The 18,414-nt window shown below is 35.7% G+C and overlaps 1 protein-coding gene across 3 annotated transcripts in view; it reads left to right on the forward strand.

The window, feature by feature from the left end:
• Positions 1–463: 463 nt before the first annotated feature.
• kremen1 (kringle containing transmembrane protein 1) overlaps positions 464–18,414 on the forward strand; it is a 59,220-nt gene continuing 41,269 nt past the window's right edge. For 2 of the 3 annotated variants that reach the window (XM_079870974.1, XM_079870975.1), the window contains exon 1: positions 530–746. In XM_079870974.1, the coding sequence (XP_079727100.1) occupies positions 671–746 (76 nt within the window). In that variant the 5' untranslated portion in view covers positions 530–670. Of the gene's footprint in view, positions 747–18,414 lie in introns of all 3 variants that reach the window. The other variant, XM_079870976.1, reaches the window with a different exon arrangement.

An 18,414-nucleotide genomic window follows, 5' to 3' on the forward strand; every position in this document is an offset into this window, starting at 1 on the left:
ATCTATCTATCTATCTATCTGTCTGTCTGTCTGTCTGTCTGTCTGGTTTTCTATCTATCTATCTATCTATCTATCTATCTATCTATCTATCTATCTATCTATCTATCTATCTATCTATCTATCTATCTATCTATCTATCTATCTATCTATCTATCTATCTATCTATCTATCTATCTATCTATCTATCTATCTATCTATCTATCTATCTGAGAATGTCACATACTGTAGCCTATTGGAATCATCACCGATTTAAAAGTCTTCAGGGATTATTTTCTTAACTCTGTGTTGTCCGTCTCGCTCACAGCTATTGGATTTCCAGCCATCCCACAGCGCGCAACAGGTATATGCCCCCATGCATGGGGCAGGTTGAATCTATTGCCCCGATTTCCTGTCACATGATTTGAAATAGGATCCCTACTTTTTCTGCTATCTGTCTTGTGTGTGTGTGTGTGTGTGTGTGTCTGTGTCTCTGTGTGTGTGTGTCTGGGGGCAGCGCTGATCTGCCTTAAAGTTCATACGCTCTTAACGCGGACGCGCAGCGAGATTCTGTGACATTCAGCTGCTCACTGCTTCAGCTCCACTGACCTGACTGGACTCAAAACACTTCACCTGCGAGAAGAGAGAGAGAGAGAAGGTGTTCAGATCTCTTATAGCCTACTACAGAAGAGCGATGGATTCGTGGAGAATCGCAGCTGTGCTCCTTGGTGCCTGCCTCAGCGCGTCAACTTCAGACCAGTTCGATACGGGTTAGTCCTCAACTCTTATGACTTGTAACTTTGTGCATTCGGGGTGGTTGTAGGTCTTTTATGAGATGTTTCTTACAGTCGTGCACTGCGTTGAGCCCGCATTGTCCCGACTCAGTCTCGAGATGAGCATCGGCGTGCAGCGCGTTCTGTCAATGTTCTTGCCTCGTCTTGCCTCTGGTTCAGCCGTATGAATCACACAATCCATTCATCACTAAATCATCTCAAAATCACTATTTGATCGTGCAGACTAAGCTTCGCTGTTTTGCATTTTGATGATTCTTCAATTAGAGACACTTTTGACACTTTTTAAGTCTTGAAAAATGAAACTTATTCAAACTATGTTTCATGGTTTGTGATAAAGTTATTGCATATCTTGGTATAAAGAACCATCAAGTGATGGACATGGTGAGAGTAGTTAATATTGTGTGCAATGGTAATGACCGTGATGTAATGACTTAAAAATAAATAAATAAATAAATAAATAAATTCTGTATGTGTTTAAAAATAAATAAATCTGTATATATATATATATATATATATATATATATATATATATATATATATATATATATATATATATATATATATATATATATATATATATATATATATATATATATCATGTACAATGTATTTTAATATATTCCTTTTTTTTAATTAAGTTAAATGTTAACACTTTTTTAAAATAATTCTTTATAAATAGAGAAATCGTGGCAAATTTACCTTTCAACACTAAAAAGATTTTGTATATGAGATTTTTTCTTTGCAATTTTAGTATATACAAGAGCTCCCCTAATTTATTAATCACAATATGCCTTATTATGTGACATTATACGTTTACATATTCGTACATTACGTATAATATAATTATACAAACATTATATGTTTGCATGCTTTAATGTATTTTTCAGGACAGATATGAAATCATGGTAAACCATACTTTCCACCACAATACCAGTTTCGACAGTGACTGTTGTTTACTGCAAAATTCTAATATGGGATCTCATTCAAAGAAAGTTAGATGCTTTCAATATATTACATGACGACAGAATGGTGACTGATTACCACAAGTTACCACAGTTTTATTTTACTAACAACAACCACAGTAACTATGGCATTTTGGCGGAAGCTATTGTTACCATTGTAAATATCTGTAAGGGATCTCTTTGTGTCATCATTGTCTAATTAAACTGCTCTTGGGATTACAAAAAACCTCTATTGACAGATTTACTTATCTGCCATTGATGTTCAATACTGGATGTATTGGAAGCCTTTTAGTTTTTCTCTCAAATCTACTTGTTCTTAATGAGCAGATCATGTTCTTTTCATGATATTTAGTAGTTGAAAGCTCATTATTTTCATTTAGAAACAGTCCAAATCTTTCGTCCCGTATTTCAAGTAGGTGAACTTGAGACATTTAATTGTATCATAAATCCATCTTCAGCATCAGACAACCATAAATGAATTGTCTCTATGCAAAACCCCAAAGAAATGGTAATTCATAAATGTTTAGCAATGACTACACAAAGCAAGCTCGCACCCCAGATAAACAGCAAAGAAAGTGTGACGTCTTCCAGGGTGGAAGTGACGTCAGCAATCAGTCGACCAATCAAAGTTTATGTGTGTGACAAGACACACATATTTGTATACGTATATACACACATAATTGTTAGGTGCCATTATCAAGCAGGTTATTATTTGAAAGAAGAACTAAATTTGTTAATTGACTGCCAAGTTAATTGACTGTTAGCTAACTTGTTGTGTTAGGAAGTCCAAGGTATATCCAACCTTTTCTCCAAAAAGTAAAAAAAAAAAAAATCCCAGCATGTACTTTGAATGCAGTAGCATAGATTAAACTTAGTTTAAAGACATTTGCATTGATTATAATGGGAGTGCTCTAGGTTGTCGCATTGCTTCGCTAACATTGTAAGCTGTAATTTGTGTTGTGTTTCAAGTCTCAGAACCAAATCCCATACGCTCTCTTTTAATTTTTTTTTTTTTTAATTATAGTCTTTGATTCAAATGACAGGTTAGGCAATCTGAGCAATGCGTAAGCACATGTCCTCTATACCTATGCATTAGCAATGTATTTAAAGCTGCCTTCCAGAACCTATTCATGATAATTACTTGACTTATTCCTCTTTAAAAGTTTTTCTACCATTTTGTGACATGTGACATGGTTTATGACTAATTTTGACAGGTTTATGGCTAATTAATGCTGTAATAATTAATAAGGCATGCAGTAACATGTCCATCCACCCAGAGGTTTTAATGTGTTGCAGTAAAAAATCATTTATTGAAATGACTTGATGGCTCATTGCAATCCTTGTGTTTCCATGTAAAATATAATGAAAATCATTTAACATCAGTGAGACGATTTGTACACTTTGCCCCCAATTTGTGAATATGATTATTTGCAGCTAGCAAGATTTATTGCATGAATTAATTAGAGCATGCATTTGCTTTATTGAAGTGGTTTTAGGCCGGGTGTCACAACTCACAAGTCATTGCATGTGTTAGGCTCTTAGGTTATTGATATCTGATGAGTGAAGAGACATTTTGTTGTGCATGTCTTTGTGTGATTGGATGTATAGATTTATACTTGTGAATGATGAAACACTTTGCATTTTAAATTATGTTAGACATTTGAAAGAAAGAGTATGGCATCTGTGTTTTTTCATTAAAGGTGCAGTAAGCAATTTCTAAGAAACTGTTGATATTTGGAATCAACTCGATTCCAAAACACATGCAATGCAAGACTAAATATCTCTTGACACTCAAAAGCCAATGACACTCAAAACAGTCCTGTTACTATAGCTAACATTACAACAACAGCATATATTAGCTCTGGATTCAACAAAAGATTGAGATTCTAAACAAAATAACACTTAATAGAGGTTATGCCAAAAGGGTACATTTTTTTGATTTTTTTTTTAATAATCTGAATGAAATAAAAAAAAAATGAATGATTCAAAGACTCCCTCATAAATACTTCTTGTTTCATTACTGAATGAATTAGCGTTTTTGAACAAATCTCTTGAATGAATGATTCAATAACAAATACATTTTTGAACCTGGCGGTGTAACAATGTAATCGACACAATCGTTATTTGAAGCGCCATGTTACTTTCAAAAGGTGATTTGCTCTATTTTGATCGGTACCGTAGACAGTGTTTATATATGAACTATAAACTTTTATCCCAGTACTTCTGTGATAATATGAATATTTGTAACACTATTGTGAAACTGTGTGGTTGAAAAGACTGTTTGTGAATTTGTCTTTTACCCATACATGATAACTGCTTTCTCTGGATCCGGAGCAGCGCAAACGCAGATTTGAAATGAGATCACGTGGGTGTTTGAAATGAGATCGCAATCTTTTAATGATTGATCGGGCAGCTCTAATTAACGCGGGTCCTAAAGCTCTTGCCTGATCATAACCCTTCTTTTTCCACTGATATTCCTCTGAGCTTTTCTCTTTTCTAATGTCTTATCAGCCATCTCTCTTTTTACAGTCTTTCTTCAAATCTCCCTCTAGCTCACTCTTTCTCCTCCCCCATCATGAGTGGACACACCCCCTACTGCTGATTGGCTACTAGCAAGTGTGTTGTGGTGCTGGGTCCGATCCAATTTCAACAGCGTTTCTCCGAAATCACTTACTGCACCTTTAACATAGGGAAATGCATTATTGTTGTGCTCGGAAAACTTATTTTATTTTTTTGCCTTTTTCTTGATATTGCATGAATTTAAAGCTTCTGCTCCTTTGCTTTTAAACATATCTAAGAGATATGAGCAGGTTGTACCTGCACCTTGACCAGGCCAGAGACCAAGTCTGTATTTCCTCAGACAAATATATGTATTAAAGGTGCAATAGGTGATTCTCTACAGAAACATTTTTTGTTATGCTGGTTTAAAGTCTCCTCATATCCTGATAGCAATCACTATGTTAAGCTGTCTAAATGTATTTTTATAAATTTATATCATCTGTGCAAGGCATAGACCACAAAATGTTCATTCAATCACTGCATTCAGTTTGAATGAAATGAAAGCATGTGTTCCCAGTAAGTCAATTGTTCACGCAGACGTCATATGTCATCAGCGAGTTCACGTATACGCTGCTCAGACAGAGCGAGAATGGAGCAAACAGTTGTTTACGTTTGTTATTGTAGTAGCTACTGTTACTCACTGTACTGTAAAGTTGTGAATGGTGAATGACACATTATGTAATTCAATAACGTTGTCTCTGGACCTCTCGCTTCTGGTCTGTGCACGTTCATGTGTTTTGGAGGAGCGATTTGCAGGGATCGTATGCTTTCAATGCTAGCAGGCTAAAGTTAGCATTTCCCAGATCACCTATTGCACTTTTAAACGAATAGAGTTTTATTCAGGGACTTTGAGAAGAAGCATCTGTGTCACTCATGTAAAGTGGATTTGGGTTTAGTTAAAAGATGTTGTTGCCTGGAATGCAGTAAGTGAGCTAAAAATGACAGATGCATTTTTCCCTCATATTTTTGCTGTTAAATGTGAACTTGGTGATGCTTGTTTGCTGTGTTTTTCTATGCAAAGCAAAATGTGCTGATTGTAAAAATGAATGGAATGGTTATGGCTGAAGGGCAAACCGAAGACTTCAAAGCATCAACAATTTAGCTTGAGTTATTAAATCCATGTCATGCCTTGTCTGTCGTGATTGTTTCGTCTTTCATCTCGTTTCAAAAGCCGACGCAAGCACCATGTGGCCAGTCGTGAGAAATTAACATGTTATCTGAAATGAGATCTCTGCTCAGAATCAGCACCGTTTAAAGTCATTTTTGTTCTTGAGTGTGTGTGATCAACTGAATCAGCATTTCATCTACAGACACTTAGTTAACTCTTTGACTAGATTTCATCTAATCTTGTAAACGTATAGCCGAAAAGATTGGGAATTCCAGAACGCAACCTCAGATGTTTCTTCAGTTTGCCTGTTGTGTTGAGCAAAGATCCAACATCAAAATACTTGTTTATATTTTCTCCAAACTGTCATCTGTTACTGGAAATCACAACCAGTCAACTACATCACTGTCAGTCAGTTAAAGCGTACTAAACCCAAAAGTGTTAAAGGAGGATTTGTTGCCATATTGCATTAGCGTCTGCCTAACAGATCCTTCATCGCTTCTGGAATCATCTTTCTCTCCTGCTGTCCGGCTGCTTGCCATTGCTGACTACCTCTCTCCTCTATCTTTATTTTCCCTCCATCTTTGTCTTTCTCTCTTGTTCCCCTCCTCTTTTTCTTGCCAGGGCTGTTTTGAGTGCAGCGCCTGCGCTTTGTCTAGTGTCTTCACTCTGACAGTGAAGTATGGTTTGGGAGGGAAACAGTAGCCAGGTGGTCGGAAATGTGGGACTTTTGTAACTTTTGTGCTTTTTCTTTGTCCCTTCAACCACTTCCTTTTTTCTTTCTTTTTCTTTTTATGTGTACTTGTTTAGAAAGCACTGCTGCATTGACCCACTGGAGTTCATGACTATTATTTAAAGACTGTAAATGGATGGTTTATTTTTTAGGGATTACAGTTTTTCTTTTTTCTTTTTCTTTTTCTTTTTCTTTTGTTTGTTCTTGGTCATCCACATCAAATGCTGTCTATGCTGTTATTTTGAAGCCTTGACTAGTTTTTCCAGTGAAACTTGCTTGTCATGGCATGTTTACATTAATGCATATGTGTGTATGTTTGTGTGAAATCATTTCAAGTCTTGTCGAGTACACCAGAAGTTCATACAATATTCTGTTCTGTTCTTTTTTTTGTTGGTTGTACCAACTTTGTGTCATACTGTGAAATCAATTTTCTTAATACATATTTTTGTCTTGTTTTCTAAATATTGTTAAAACAAAATACATTTACTTGAGAAGCAACATTTCATGAGACATTGAGTGTATTAAGGGAATACATTTTTAATTAAGTTTAGATTTTTTTTTTTTTTTTTTGTCTTACCTCATTGGCATTTATCATTGTTTTAAGCATAGATTTATGCTCAAAATAAGAAAAACTATTTGCCTATGGACTAAGACAAATAAACCTAAATTATATATTTTTTTGTTTTTCTTATAATTTTTTAAGTTTATTTGTTTATTTGTCTTACAACATTAGGAATGTTTATTGTTTTTAAGCATAAAGCATTAGCATTTTTGTTTATTTGTATAAAAGTGATATTTTATTTGCCAGTGGACTAAGACAAATAAACTTAAATTATATTTTTTGTTTTACTGATAGCTTTGCATAAAATAGAATACAATGAGAAAAAAATATAAAATAAAATCAATAAAAAATACATCAAAAATAAAATATTAAAATTGAAACATCTCGTGCAGTCTTGCTTCTCAAGTAAATATATCTTTCACTGTAAAACATGGCAAAAAAATAGGAGCGATAACACCAAACAAATGAGACATTTAATTAAAGAACAGCGCTATCAGTTTAGTGTGGATAGCATTGCTCAGATAAGATGAGAAATATTTGAGTTCTTTGACTGTTGCTTGCTGGCTTTGGAAAGAGTGCAGCTTGAAACATTCAGGAGAGAAATCTCAAAAGTTGAAGAACATTAGGAGAAACTATAGAGATTTGTTTTTCCTAGTGGCTGGTGTTCCACTAGAAGGCAGATTTGTGCAGATTTCTGATGTATAAATAAAGTGATAATGATTTTGAGTCAATACAGGGACCCTCATAATGTCAAACCACTGGACCGTGTGCCCACTCCCATATCTTTCTGTATCTGTGGTGCAGAGGTGGTTAGCTGAGAGTGCTTCTTCTAATTTAGCAACAGAAATACCCACATCAGAGGCTGTCGTTTCAGGGCACTGGCATTCCTTTGCTCCCATACATTTCCCAGAAATCCTTCCACCCATTTCCTGCCAGCATATCCTCACATTTACACACAACAGGCTGTAATTACCCACCCAGCTGATCCGATCCAGAACCAACCACCGAGAAACATGGAACACAAAGATGCCTCTGTATCCAAGAGTGACACAGTATACAGGCCGCGTTGCTCCTCTGGACAGAGACACAGCCTGTGGTCGGTTCTGTCAATCCCTGTTTCTACTGGAAACTAAGCAGAAAATAAGCAGGCAACACGTCGTGTGTTAATGACAATACCTGAACGCCAAGTTCGGCTGGGATGAGAGGTGCCTAAAGAGGCTAAATGAACTCAAACACTTCTCACCCAGTTCTACCAAGACCAAGATATTATCCGAGCAGTTTTTTTTTTTTAAGAAATTAATATTAGAACAATGAAAAGAATGGTTTTTTGACAAAAATATGAAGCAGCACAACTGTTTTCAACACTGATAATAATAAGAAATGATTCTTGAACAGCAAATCAGAGATTAGAATGATTTCTGAAGGAACGTGCGACACTGAAGACTGGATTCTGTGAACATGTTTGTGTGATAAATCACTAAATTGTTTGATTCAGTTGATTCACTGAAAGATTTGATTGATTTGTTTGATTCAGAACTTCCAAATGAATCTATATCGTCTTTTCCGAACATTTTAATACTGAACCACAACCCTTAAGCTAATGGTATGTGGGAGTATACGAGAGGTTTATGATGGTCATCTATGTCTGTCTCTCTTTTGTTTGATGTTACACCATGGGTCAAAGGTCAAGCCTTAGTTGACCTAGGGATAGTTAGAAGCTCCTGTTCTGTACCTAATGCCTGTTCAAACCAGTTCACCTCCTAGCTAATGTGGCATCTGCAAATCATTCCTTTTAAAGGCCGTTAAAAATTGTTTTATCTTAGGCTATGATTTAATCTACATGTTGTCTGTAGACAATAAACACAAGCCTACTGAATGTGTTTTTAATTATTGCTTTCTCTAGTTGTTGATGACTTCGCTACCACCCATTTAGTTAGTTTAACATTTGCATTTAGAGCAAAGGGCAAAACTCGTCTCGACTCAACATTGTTATTTTGTTATTTTTCATTGTACTAAGCATATTTTGTGTTTTGCTAAAGCTATATCCAGCACTGTTATTTTCTCTGAAGTATGCAAAGGTCAGTGAGAGGGGAGAGAGACAGACAGCGGGAGAGAGATTGAGATCTGCTTAACCACCATCACGGTGTCCAACATGCCGAGATATGTCAGATGCCTGGTTCAGAAAAATATCCATATTTATAAACATGAATTTGGAATGTGCTTGTATAAAGTTGGCGAGAGAGAGAATACCTCAGCCGCCTCCCATGCTGCCTTTTTCTGTCTGAGGCCATTTATTTTGGCTCAGGATGTAACAGCCCATGCCATCCGCTCACGACTTCCTGTTGACCTCTGATTGGTGTTCTGTGGAGCCGGTGCAGGTCAAAAGGTCAACTATATCTATCTACTGTCGAGTAGGGATGAGTCAGGATGATCGACTAGTCGTCAGTCAGTTAGTGAGACTGATTAGTGATTTTTTTCTTCTATCTAGAGTTAGTATTTTTGAGCGGTTTGAACATAAATGTGTGTTGGCAGTGTGTGTTTACACAACCACCCTATAATGGTAAAAATCCACCCACTCCTCTTTTTGTAATCTCCATAAATCATCAGCAGTGTCTCAGAACAAGCCATTTGCATATTCTAGCCATGTGATGTCACAAATGCTTAGGTCCCGCCCACGACTGCTGACAGACTCCGCCCTATTAGCATAGACCCCGCCTTCAGTAAACTGTACACAGACCGCCATGTTAATTCTTCGCCAGAGCATTTAAGTAATTTGTTCTTATTAAAGCTACTAAAGTTTTTCAATAAAGAGCAGTGAGTTATTTTTTTTCTTTTGTTGTTTGATTCATATTAACAGCATACATAGCAGTAGGTACTGTATATTACGCCGCTTTCACTTTAATACACAGATCTAATATACACGTGATTTCTTTCCTTGCTGTTTACGTTCACAAACATAAACCGACTGTGTTTTTTTACATAACCTTTTGTGCATTTGACAGTTTAAGCGCAATAAGACGCGAAAGAGAATCCGTCTGGTTTCCAGTTCGGATGTGTGCGCTCAGAAAACCATATATCAGAAGTTTAGACTGATGGCTTTAAACGCATGCAGATAATAAACTTTCATGATGATGAAGAACTGCAATGTCACGTGAGCTTGATCGCGATAGAGATGATAATCAAAACCAAACAGATGTTTTTCAGAGTATCAGAGGCACAAGCTGTAAAGGCTCCGCCCTCTTTTGGATGGGAGGGTGGGGATGCAGCATCTCATTTGCATTTAAAGATACATGCACGAAAACAGCATGATTTCCTTTCCACTCAAAAATGGGCATTTACAACATGGTGTAATAAATGATCTGTGGGGTGTTTTGAGCTGAAACTTCACAGACACATTCTGGCGACACCTGAGACTGACACCTGAGAACAACATTTGCCTGAGGCGATAAATGTAAAAATGTCTCTGAGAGGGTCTGACAGTGTATTTGTGCTGTGTTTTGGCATGCTAACAGTAACTATTGGATTGTTAGCATGTTAAAACCCTCTTTAATGGTGCAATAACATAGTTATGTTGTTCAGCAGATTTCCATGGGTCAAATCCAGTCATTTCAATAGGAATCCACACAATGTGGAATTTTGAGAGCGAAAGATTTCGCCACACAGATTTCACTCATGTTCAAGTTTGTCACGCAAATTCACCGCACTGATCAGCAAAAAGCTGCTGGGTTTGGAAGTGACTTCTATGTGAGCTGTACTTCATACATCACTAAACTACTGACAATAGACAATGGACTTTTTTGCCAGTGGAATTTCGCTGAAATTACGCTAAATTCAGTCTAAATTTCATCTCATTAATCCATCAAAGCACCTCTTTTGTAACCAATGAATCTCTTACATTTTGGATATTTTTTCAATTGTTCATCTATAGACACATTTTGGTCAATGTGTTGCTTCTCACTGTTTTTTTGTTGTTTTTGTTTTTGTCTTTTGGTGCCACCATGTGACTAATTGTTCTGGAGGCACAGGACAATGATATCATGGCATAATGAATCCAAAAAAAAAATCAAGATTATGATTTAGAGAGGTAAATAAATAAGAGAAGACGGGTCCTCGAGGAACAACCGTACTGTACGTTTGCCGTTGATGATTTTACATGACAGTGCATTGAGAAACATGGAACGTATGTTTCCGATTGTTTTTCTGTGAGACGTGTCATGTTCCTGTTTAAATTTGAAAGGCTTACACTTGTTTAATCCATACTATCACTCGTCACCTGTCCAGTATCCAGCTGTCAGGGTGTGATTGCTCAGTGCCCGCAGTGCGATAAAACCGAGTGGAAAAGTGAGTAACTCCTGTCCTCCTTTGAATGAGCTGATAAAACCTGACAGGAATGATAGCTGTGTAGAGAGTGGCAGCGAGGGAGAAAGAGAAAGAGAGCGACACCTCGGTTAGGTTTGTCATATCAGCCCTGTCTAATTCAAAGGAGCAGTGGAAGACAGCGGAACATTAAGCTGTCAGGCATTTGTACCCGTGTCAGGAAGTGTCTGTGGATGTGTGCCTCTCTATTCGTGATTAGATTCATTATTAAATCACTGAGAAATGCTGGTATAACTATGAATTTAAAATATAAGCCTTTTTTTTTTTTTCACTGATTAATATAATTAATTATCATTTAATACATAAATTTTTTTGGGATATAATAATTAAACATCATTTAATAAAGCATTTTTCATTGATATTATCACCTTTATTTATTTATATATTTATTTATATTACTTTATACAGTACAGATATATAGGTCCCACTTTATATTAAGTGGCTTTAAGTACTATGTACTTATATTGAAGATTTGATACAATGGACTTATTGTGTAGATACATTGTTTTTACATTTTACTTATAATAATAAATTATTATTAATAATAAAATATCATTTTAATATATAATATCAAGCAATGAAAAACATTGTTTATATATTAAATATTGAATTATTAACCATTTCTCTCAGTGATATAATTAAATATCATATAATATATAAACCATTTTTCATTTATTTTATATATTAAATTCTATTTAATTATTAACCATTTTTCAGTGACATAATTAAATATCATTTATTATATCATTTTTTAAAAAAAATACTATAGTTATTAAATGTAATATAATCATTTTGTGATATCAAAATTGAATATCATTTAATATTTAAGCAAATTTTCATTGCTATTATATATTAAAAGATATATATTTTTATATAAATGAAAAGAATGGTTTCTGTAATTAATTATATTTAATTGTAAAATCAATTAAAATGTATATTCATTAAATCATTAAAAAAATTTTTTTAAATCATATTTCTGTTGCTACCATTTTATAAAAGTCTGATTTAGTGATTTTTAAGGGGCAAACTCACTGTAACACACTGCCTCTTGTGGTTTATTGCTTTAATATACCATCAAACCACCTGTGGATTGTTTTGAAACATATTTATATTCACAGAAATGCTCTAAAGCTTGTAGCCACACTTTCTTTTCATGCCATCACTGTAACCGACACTAATAGAAGCTGAAGCTACCAAACATGTATCACATCTTTAGGATGTAAAAGCTTTGAAAATTCATGATCTGCCACATAAGAGGAGTGTTTCCCTTCATTACATCTGTAGCCTAGCTCTCTCTACCTCCTTCTGCTTTCACTGTCCTCCCTTTTACATGCATCTCTGTGGTTTTGATCTGACAAATGTTACGCTTGTGCAAGCTTCACAAGCTTCTTTTCACTCTGACATTTGCAAATGCCTGCAGACAGAGCTTGTCATATTCAATTGGATTTTTCTCACACTCTTCCTCTCTCTCAAATCAAATTTAAAATTGCTTTGTTGGCATGACAATAAATAATACAATATCGCCAAAGCTTGGAATACATAGAATAATAATAAAAACAGAAAAACAAGAAAATATTATAACGTAACTTAAATTTAAATAAACAGTGTAACAAATTAGAACATGTGTGAACTCTCTCTCTCTCTCTCTCTCTCTCTCTCTCTCTCTCTCTCTCTCTCTCTCTCTCTCTCTCTCTCTCTTTCTCTCACAGAAGAAAAAAAAAATGGTTTATAATCGAAGCTGTAGCAGAGACCATTTGCATATAGGGAGTGCCTGGAAAGTGCTCTAGGAAAAATGCAAAAAAGCATATGAAAATTGTTTAAGATAATGACTGTTTTCCAAACTACCATTGGTTTGTTTGGGCTAAATTAAAATGCAGTATTGTTGCAGCGCTTCGCAAAAAAACAAACAAAGCTAAAACAAACAATTGTGCTACCAGAATGCAAATGCATCTGTCTGGATGCTCAAGGCCATGAGTGTAGTTATCTACATTGCTGATCCAAGCAAATCCTCGTCTGAAAGTAACAGCGTTTTTTTGTAATGGGTTGTTTCAGTTCACTCTATGGGATAATGAGATTAGAAGGTTCTTTGAAAGTCTTGGAGAGGCTTTTCATCTTTGTCTGGCCATGTAATGGAGCCGAGAACCTTTAAAATGTGCCAGTACTGGAGTTTATTCACTAGGGCTTCTTAAATGGCGGTAAAGTCAGCAGATGTTCGGCAAACACACCGAGGAGATGCTACCAATTGTACTTTGTAGAAACTGCCCATTATCTGAAGGAAGTCCTCTAACGTTCCCACATCTCTGAAGACCAAATCTGAACCTTTTCAAACAAGCAAACATGTACTTATGTGGTGTTTTGTACAGCTATGATTTCAAAAGCCATGACCAGTATCATAATAGTAGGATATTGAATTGCCCCGGAGAGGGATGTGACCTGTCCTGTGAACTCCCTCACTTTTATGCGAACATTGACTTTGGTTCTCCGCCACCGGCCAGAGAGCTCTAAAGGAAGAAGAACAAGGCATAAAATAAAACCGTCCTTCCCCGAATACACTTGCTCGGGAGCCCAGAAAGACTTTTGTGGCAAAGAAGCAAATTGTCACCTTCCCTTTTCTTTTCGCGGGAAACTGTGACATGGAACAACAGGAAGACTATTGTGGAGGGTTAGATACTTGTGGTAGGGATGAAATAACTTTGTGTTTTGCAGTTCAAGCTAACTTGCAATTAAATGAGATTTAAGCTATTTTATTCCTCTCTGAAACTTTCAACTGTGTTTCATTTAGTCAGAGTCGTTTAACTTGAAAAGAGCCCATAAACTTGTGATTCAAATGGATGGTTCACCTAAAAATAATAATTCTGTCATCATTTACTCACCCAAAGTTGTATGACTTTCCTTCTTCTGTGAAACAGAAAAGAAAAACTAAAACAAATGTTCATACAATGAAAATGAATGAGGTCTACTGTTGTTTTGGACCCCATTGACTTTCATTATATTGTCAAAAACAATTCAATACTCAAATTGACAGGTCCTACAGGTTTCAAATCCTCAAATCCTTCAGGTTTGGAACGACATAAATAAATGATTTTTGGGTGAAACTTCCCTTTAAGGCTTCAGTTTGTGGCCTTATCGATTACTTATTTTAACTCCGTCAATCTTGTTGGTTTCTTTTACTGGTTTCCTGTGAGTTTTTGAAATCAACAGGGTTCAATGGCTGGCTATCTTATCTCAATGCTGGCGTAGACTCTTTTCTGTGTATTAATAGGGATGAATGAGGCCTATTCAGTAGCGGACCCATAGAGTGCTTCCTCAGGTCCGATTTGAGCAGGTCACTCTTAGTGCCATGTAACTGGATCTCCAAGTTCTCAATGGATCCATGAAACTGATCCCGTTCTCATGGAGGACAACAGGGATGCCCTGGACTTTCTTTCTCACGCCTCTCTCTCTCTCTCTCTCTCTCTCTCTCGCTATTCCATCTGTTTCTCTGCTCTTTTGTTTTTTTCCCCAGTATCTTTGAGCAGTTGAACTGAAGCGGGTTTTACTGTCAGGCAGATGGAGAAAACAAGGAGATGTTGATGATTGTCTGTCTTGTGTTGCTTCTTTTTTTTTTTTTTTTTTTGGTTTCAGATTATGAAAGGCGCATTTCATATGGTGTTTCTTTAGCGAGGGATTGTCGAGGAAGCCGAGCTGATATGAGGTAACAGAAGGATACCAATATCGATATCCAACAAAAAAGAAAGGAGAGGAAAAAATGTTAAAGTGATGTGAACAATGCTGACTTTTCTGCAAGGATGTCAAAAGTTGAATGAGTGTTTTATAGCAGGGGTTCCCAAACATGTTCAACAGCTATCTATATGACAAATGATTTACGTTTAAAGGGTTAGTTCTCCCAAATATTTCAATTCTGTCATCATTTACTCACCCTCGTTCCAAACCCACAAGACTTTTGTTCATCTTTGGTACACAAATAAAGATGTGTAATGAAATCTGTCCCTCCATTGACAGTCTATGCAACTACCACTTTGACACTTCAAAAATATCATAAAGAGATAATGTAAAACTAATCTGAATTGATCGGTTTATTCCAAATTTTCAGAAGAAACACAGATCGAATTTAGGCTTTTATTCACATATAAATATTGATCAGTGAATGTAACTGATCAGTGAATGTAATATAAATATTGATCAGTTGAGAAGCTCAACTGTACTTGCTTGACTCACAAGAACAAAGCTCATTGGTTGTTGTGTAAGCTGAAATGTTCTCATAACCTCATTGGTTCTCGCACGTCAAGCGAACATGCTTGAGCTTCCGTTTATCACAACTGATATGTGAGTTGATGAATGTTTATGTGAATAAAAGTTTAAATTAAATCTGTTCATCATATAAAGCGATCGTGTCTCTTCAGAAGATTTGGACAAAACACTTGATTTATATCGTTTTACGATATATAACCTTTTTGAAGCGTCAAAGTGGTCGTTGTATGAACTGTAAATGGAGGGACAGAAAGCTCTCAGATTTTATTAAAAATATATTAATTTGTGTTCCGAAGATGAATGAAACTTCTACTGGTTTGGAACGACATGAGGGTGAGTAATTAATGACAGATTTTTTTTCCTTGAGTTTAGTTAAACCTTATTTGATGTTTGTTAACCTTTCAAAATGTAATTCTTTTTTTCAAAATCTCTACATTTACAGATTTATATTCCTATTGTGTGTAATTATTATTATTTTTTAAACTTCCTATTATATTTTAATAAAGCTTTTTACATGTTTTTAAAAAAATATATATTTTAATGTAAATGTTTCTTAATTGAATTGAATTGAATTGAATTGAATTTATACCATTATCTTGGAAACCTTGGAATCCATGTTTTGGAGCCCTGTGTAAAATATTATTTTAAAAAGCATCTTTACATAAATTTGTTTCATAGAAAAAACAAACAAGAAATGCATTAAATGGGCATTTAAATACTCAATAAGATCTATACAGTGTTGTAGGGATGATGTATTTTTGTCGACCGAAACCCAGAAATGAGTTAGCATTCTAGCACTTCCTAAAGCCATTGGGTTTTTTAAATCAGTTTTTGGTTAATGCTTGAAATAAGGTCTGTGTTGAACAAAAGCTCAAGATATTTTCACCCTCTTGTGTTTTTTTAAAGCTCGGGGACATTAAACGTCATCAGCCGAACAGGTAAACTCATCGACTCGCTAGTCCGCTTTCACAACCTCGTGTTTATAATCGCGCTCTTGCAAACTATTATAACTCGAACTCTCAGAGACAATATTTTTAATCAAAGACTGAAAGAATTGTCGGAAGCTTATGGTGACGTTGAACTCATGCAACCGTGATCTGATCTGTTTATAGCCTACGTTTAGCTTTTGACTTCTGCCGCTTGTATTAACGCTTCAAAAGACCTTATTTTCTACAATAATCCAAAAGCCATTGGCAAAAGTAACAAGGGCGATGCTAACTTCCGGATTGGCTTACAAAAATACGCCATCCCTCCACCACTCTTATTACCAGCTTGCTTTGCCCAATTCTTGTTTTATTTTTAGTGTTTGTTTGTTGAGCATCACTATTACTATTGTTACTTATTGCAATCTGTGGATGAAAAATCTCTCCTACTTACATCGAAGGAGGGACCTGATCCATGCATACAAACCAGAATATCATAGCCATTTGTGGGTTGAACTCTTTTGACTTGAGCCCTTAAGTAATTCTGTTGCAACCACCTTGAACACCCAAGAAAACCACTCAAACACTCAGAACCCTATAGCAACCTCATAGCAACACCCTTACAACCTTGTGGAAAACTTTGCATTGGCAAGTACCAATCATATTTTCTTGTACAAATCTAGTTTTGTTTATAATGTATTGTTTTAATCCTTAACTTTTTGGATAAAAGCATCTTCTTAGTAGATATAACCTCATAATTGCTCTCAAAACAGCTCTTAGAGGCAAGCTCTTACTTTACAGCTTGCATGAAACATTGGCCACAGATGGTGGATGTTTGAGCAACACGCATGCATGCGCTGATTCTCTCCTGAGGGAAAAGGCGAAAAGGCGTGAGATTATTGAGTTTTTTGGGCAATGTCTGTACCTGCCGTGTGTAGCAACCACTCATCTTCTTTTTTATGGGGTGAACAGGTCCCACACACTACATTCAGTGTAATTAGTTTTAATGAAAACACATGGCTCAGAGCGATTTTCAGACATTTTGGAAAATTAAAATGGAATAAAATGAAGTTAAGTATTTCCCCCCCAAACCTCCTCGTCCCATGTTTAATTGGAGCTTCAGTGGAGCAGTTAAAATACTATATAGGTTTAGCATTCATGTTTGGTTCACTGCAGGCAGCGCTATCAAGGAAGAAATGAATTTACATTTATATTATTTTGTATTTTATTTGGTTAATCCTTCTAATGTTCTATGTTTTTTTTGTCTCCATCTCTTGTTCTCATATTACATAATTATGTTCAGAAACACATTGAAAATGTTGCTTTAACAACAGTGCCTAAAAACCTCATTCTCGGATGCCGTCATCATGTACAAATCTATGTTTAAAAAGTCTTTGTAGATGTTAATTATGTCTAATTATCAAAATTGAAGAATGTAATCCTGGACAGAGTTTGAAAGACATCTATGTTCGTTATAAACGGAGACTAATAGTGCTAATTAAAGTTGGGTTGGGACGGTCAACTAGTTGTTATCTAGATTTAAAGTGGATGAATTTGGGGACGCAGCTTCTCAGAGGATGTGTTAGCATGTGGATCCAAACAAATTCTTCAATTTTTCCCACCAACCTGCTGAGATGTTGTGGCTCTAAGTTAATTCAGATTTCAAACATGTTTACGGAGGCTTTCCTGTAGCTCAGTGGTAAGAGCATTGCGTTAACAACGCAAGGTTGTGGGTTCGATCCCAGGGGATTGCACATACCTATGTATAAATGTATAGGATAATGCAATGTAAGTCGCTTTGGATAAAAGCGTCTGCCAAATGCATAAATGTAAATGTAAATGTAATTGTGGATCAAGTTAAAACTAGACCTTTGCATTCTGTTCCATTGAGAATGAATGCAAGAAAGTGTATTTTGTGAACACTTCCTAAGAAACCTGTCTGATTCCACCAACTAGCCAATTTTTGTACATTCCTAATACTCATAAGTGTACCATGGTATTACAATATGTGATTTGTTTTATACATGGTACAATTGCAATGCACTGCTTTTATGCACATGCATATTTCCAATGTTGTTTCTTGTTTTTCGGGGGAGTTTTATCATATTATTTGCAGTACCTTGGAGTGGCATGTTAATACCATAGTAAAATCAAAGTTTGTATCAAAGTTAA

Source organism: Squalius cephalus (genome assembly GCF_949319135.1).
Source record: "Squalius cephalus genome assembly, chromosome: 5".
In the NCBI taxonomy this organism is placed as follows: Eukaryota; Metazoa; Chordata; class Actinopteri; order Cypriniformes; family Leuciscidae; genus Squalius; species Squalius cephalus.